Source organism: Papilio polytes, unplaced genomic scaffold (assembly GCF_000836215.1).
Source record: "Papilio polytes unplaced genomic scaffold, Ppol_1.0 DF821400.1, whole genome shotgun sequence".
NCBI lineage: Eukaryota > Metazoa > Arthropoda > Insecta > Lepidoptera > Papilionidae > Papilio > Papilio polytes.
Window position 1 is genome coordinate 1,954,034 of NW_013527804.1, and position 4,818 is coordinate 1,958,851.

The 4,818-nt window shown below is 35.9% G+C and overlaps 1 protein-coding gene across 1 annotated transcript in view; it reads left to right on the forward strand.

Annotated features, from left to right (window-relative positions):
* The window catches only part of LOC106108861 (cofilin/actin-depolymerizing factor homolog), a 12,386-nt gene extending 7,790 nt beyond the window's left edge, over positions 1-4,596 (forward strand). The window contains exons 2-4 of the mRNA XM_013290156.1: positions 2,468-2,658; positions 3,136-3,267; positions 3,917-4,596. Coding sequence (XP_013145610.1) covers positions 2,468-2,658; positions 3,136-3,267; positions 3,917-4,037 — 444 coding nt within the window. The 3' untranslated portion in view covers positions 4,038-4,596. The remainder of the gene's footprint in view (positions 1-2,467; positions 2,659-3,135; positions 3,268-3,916) is intronic.
* Positions 4,597-4,818: the final 222 nt, after the last annotated feature.

Genomic DNA, 4,818 nt, shown 5'->3' on the forward strand with positions numbered 1-4,818 from the left:
AGGCAACGCATCTGCGATTGCAGATGTCTATGGGCAGCGGTCGCTTCGCCATTTTGGCGGATTCAGGTGGCCGCTTGCTCGTTTGCCACCTTATGTTATACTCTCATTTGAATATTTTATTACATGAAAGAGAAGAAGGATATGATGTTGGCTAATAAAAAGAGAAAGATATATACTAAAATTCAATAGTAATGTAAACACTGTATCGGTTTGTGTTTGGCACATTTAAATGAACAAAATCAAGGGAAAAATGTTGTAAATGTTGAATAGATTACGTCAAGAAGTTTGAAATAATTTGATCATTCCTATTTACGTCATAGTAAATTTCCAATCGATTTTTTTTAAACGCGTAAACGTAAGACGTAGAGAATATAAATTTTTAAAAGTGTTCTACGTAATATGTGTGGGTGTACCGCTGGGCGACTGTGTTCAGTAACTATGCTACAAATGTTACTTTAAAAATCATTGTAAAACATATTTTCGTAATACGTCTTCGGTACGAAGTAATTTACCGGATACAGGATTCCAATGACCAAAAACTGTTAGAGTACATTTTATGCTGAAACTCGGAATAACAAAAATACTTCTGATAAAATAATTCTTCTCATATTCCTATAACATTAGCTACCCTTGTTTTACATCACTTCATTTTATCTTATAAATTTCGCAAAATAACTATAATACTTTCTTCCATGTCTAAATTTTGATGTGCTTCTGTTTATTTAATTTAAGCTCTCAAACAATAAGTATAGTTGTTGCGAATAAAATTATCGTAGATTATTATCCTTATTTTGCCCATTAAAATCGATATTACTACAATGATTTAAATATTAATGTCAAAGGGTATATCGGTGGACGCAGACTTTAAAATGAAGGAAAACACTGAAATGACGAAGATTGTTGTGACGACCACACAGAGCGTGCGCACACCTGAAACTAAACTATCGCACAATTTTGTCTCGTTTTGATTCCTACGAGCTTATATCGAGGTGCGCACACTACTCGATTTTTAATTGCGGTTGAATTGGCAGCGAAACAATCGACAATCGCACAACTTTTGTGAGATAGTTTAGTCAAAGGTGTGCGCCCGCTCTAATGCCGACAAATTATGATTTATAAAGGTTATTCATATGTAGAAGTAAAACATTACAGTATTTTAGAAAGTAGCAGTAGAAAAGGGCTCTGCATTCACACGTGTTTCAAACTATATTTAGCTGCCAATGTTACCAAGTGGTCTATTTCAGTGGGCCGCCGCGGGAGACACTAACAATAGACGATTGTATAGTTTGTTTGGTGTTTCAATAGCCGGTTTATCTTAAACCGACGATTGTTTAACGTCTTGATAGCACGTCGTAATTTATTTGATTTCATTAGATAGGGATTACTAATGATATCGCAAATACCATATATGGAAATGGCTATAAAAAATATGGCGGAAATAAAAAATACTCTGACAAATTTCAGCGACTTCCGTTTAGCCGTTCTGAAGATATTGTAGTTAACATCTAAAGTAAACTTTCGTATTTAGCTTGCGATTTTCTCTGTGTGGATGGTAGAATTTCATAGTTAAAACTCGCTTATATCCATTGAAACGTATTTGAAATATTAGGCTAGTGGAAACCCACGTTTACATTACGTTATTAAATTATCTAGATCTAAATATGTATTACAATAAACAGTTTTGCATACAAAGACGATAATACCCAAAGCTTCAAGGCTAGTGTGTAAATAATAACAGATAAATAAAATGTTTACATTCTTAAGATGTGTTTATTTGAATTATTTAAAAGTTTATTCAACTTTTTGATATCTACAAGTATATCGGAATTGTTTTTCATGTTTTATTACAGACGTGTCTATGACCCAGCAATTTATGACCTAGATAACATTTAGGGACAAAAAAGGATACTAGTTTATGCTCACAAAAAATGTCATTTGACTTTCTAAAAGTCATGGAATACATTTGAAAGAACAATACTAGAAAGTGATGGCATTTTGTTGTATAGTTCAACAAAAGCGAACGTTCGGAAATAGAGTAAAGCGTGACGGCAGCTGCGTATTACATGACCGATTCGTATTTAGAACTGGCCGTATACACGAAAATGTGTTCTAAATTTGAAATTATACGCTTATTAGATGTGTGTGGGAGATTTTTTTTACATCTACCCACATTAAAAGTAAAATTGATCTAAGGTGACACTGAAAGGTATACGCTTATTGAACGCGCCAAATGGCTCTGATCCTGTAGCCACAACGAAGTATTTCATTATTGTGCTGTCCCTTCTAGTTTATGTATATTTGATACGTATAAAAAAAACCCTAGCCTAGAGGTATATCAAACGACTTCTAATAAAATTTCTAATGTACGCAAATAAATGTAGAAAAACGCTCCATATTTACGAAGGTTTTTATGTTTCTTACCAAGCTATACCTTTGTTCCTAAATCTAGATATATTTTGTTTGTTAGGCGTCTGGCGTGACAGTATCGGACGCGTGTAAGACGACGTACGAGGAGATAAAGAAGGACAAGAAGCACCGCTACGTGGTGTTCTACATCCGTGACGAGAAACAGATCGACGTGGAGACGATAGGCGAGCGCAACGCTGAGTACGACCAGTTCCTCGAGGATCTGCAGAAGGGCGGCACCGGGGAGTGCAGGTTGGTAAATACTTAAACACAAAAAGTACAAAAAAAAACTCTAAATTTAAACTACTATCTTCTGCTCTCGACTTCCTCTGTGGGAAATTAAAAATTATAGCTTATGTTACTGATGTAGCTTCTTAATGGTGATGAATTTTTTAAATTGACCCAGTAGTTTTTGAGTTTTTACAATACATCAAAAAATCCATATATTTCCTTTTTATAATATCAGTATAGATTTATTCAATAATTAGTACCAGTAATTAAAACTTCAGGAGTGGAAGAAGTCATTAATATGTGTTCTCTGTCTACCTCTATGGGTTATAGATGTGATTTGTGTTGCTGCAAACTCGAAATTCAGAACTTCAATAAAGAATTTTAGCTGCCACAGTCATTCCTATAAGCCTATCCTGAATGCCTAAAGAAATATTAATAATATGAACAGTATTTTCTACCTTAAACCCTATCAATAACTCTAACCTTGTTACATTCCAGATATGGACTATTCGACTTCGAGTACACGCACCAATGTCAGGGCACATCAGAGGCCAGTAAGAAACAGAAGCTCTTCCTCATGTCGTGGTGCCCTGACACCGCCAAGGTCAAGAAGAAGATGTTGTACTCCAGGTCAGTAATAGAATATTAACCTCTGGTCTCCCAATACTCTTAAAATGATACTAATTTTATAATAAGTGACATCGTTGTGTAAGTAAAAGAAACTTGACCCAAGGACTTAGGAGGCAGTCTGTTATGATATTTATGTAATCTTAAAGGCGTGTACAGAAAATCCTAGCAAATAAGGTTGCTTGACGCGACGTGCGCAAGTCAAACTAAATTATGAAAGATCACCAGTGACCGCTTGTCAATGTCAATAAAGTGTCAAAATATCTTTACTCTCTGGTCAATTTTTAACTAGCTTTTACATAATTTCTTACAAATACCAGAAACTAACGTCTCATTGGACCAGTATTTTGGTTGATTTTTTGATATTGACATAAATGACGTCATTGTCGCTTTACACTCAAAAATAGCCTGGCGCGCGATAAATTAACGTTTGACGTCTGTACGGACATTTTACGAGGGCACCTCACATATAAAATTGGTTTATTACTCGGTACAGTTGTAGTTGCTAAATTAAAACTGAATACTTTACTAGTGTAGTGTACGTTTTTCACACTGTTCTACTTATGTGTCATCTTCTGTTCTGTTCTAATAAAACGTGGCAAATATCCCTCTAAATTATCACTTATAATATTAAGTATGTTCTCTTACACAGCTCCTTCGACGCGCTGAAGAAATCTCTTGTCGGCGTACAGAAGTGCATCCAGGCGACTGATCTCTCCGAGGCTTCTCAGGAGGCTGTGGAAGAGAAACTGCGCGCCACCGACCGCCAATAAAGCAAGCATTTAACTACCGCCATTACAGAGTGCCGCGGCCCGCGCCGGCCGCGTGCGACGCGAGCTCCTCTAGCGGCCGCCAACCGCAACATGAGTCACTCTCGCACCGGCGGCGGCCCGCGACGCACGTGTCACGGCCCGCTCCCGCCACGCGCTCTCTTGGGTTTCTTTCTATTATTTCAATTAGCTTTCCGATGTCGATGCAGCGGCGGCGCTGCTCTTAAAATTATATAGCGATTAAGGAATCTTTATGTAATAATTTAAATTATACTAATTATTATATATATTTTTCCTATAAAGTAAAGAATAAGTTAAGCTCAAACTAAATAAAATGCTGATGGAAGTCGAATTTTGTTTTTTCTACGATCAACAACCGGTAGGGCTTTTATACTGATTAGAATGTAAAATAAATACTTGGGTACGATTTTTTATAAGATCGCCTAATCGTTTCGTTTGAGATTCGCTAACGTCGTAAGCTTAAGCCCCGCCCCGTCTCTGCGCGGGCGGACAAGTATTTTGTAACCAATTTATCCAGAAATACACTCGATATAAGTGAAAATAAGTCGTTTTATTTATGGTATTACAACAAACAATATCCTCATTTAAATATATACATACCTCTTTCAGAACTTACCTACCTTCTGCTTGATAAAAATTCTGTCCGAAATGAATTAAAACAGGAAAATATTATTGTAGATCTTAAAAAAAATTAAAAAACGTTAACATTTATTAAACTTTATTGACATTAGATTTGTCACACAAAACTAACATAGTTATTTTA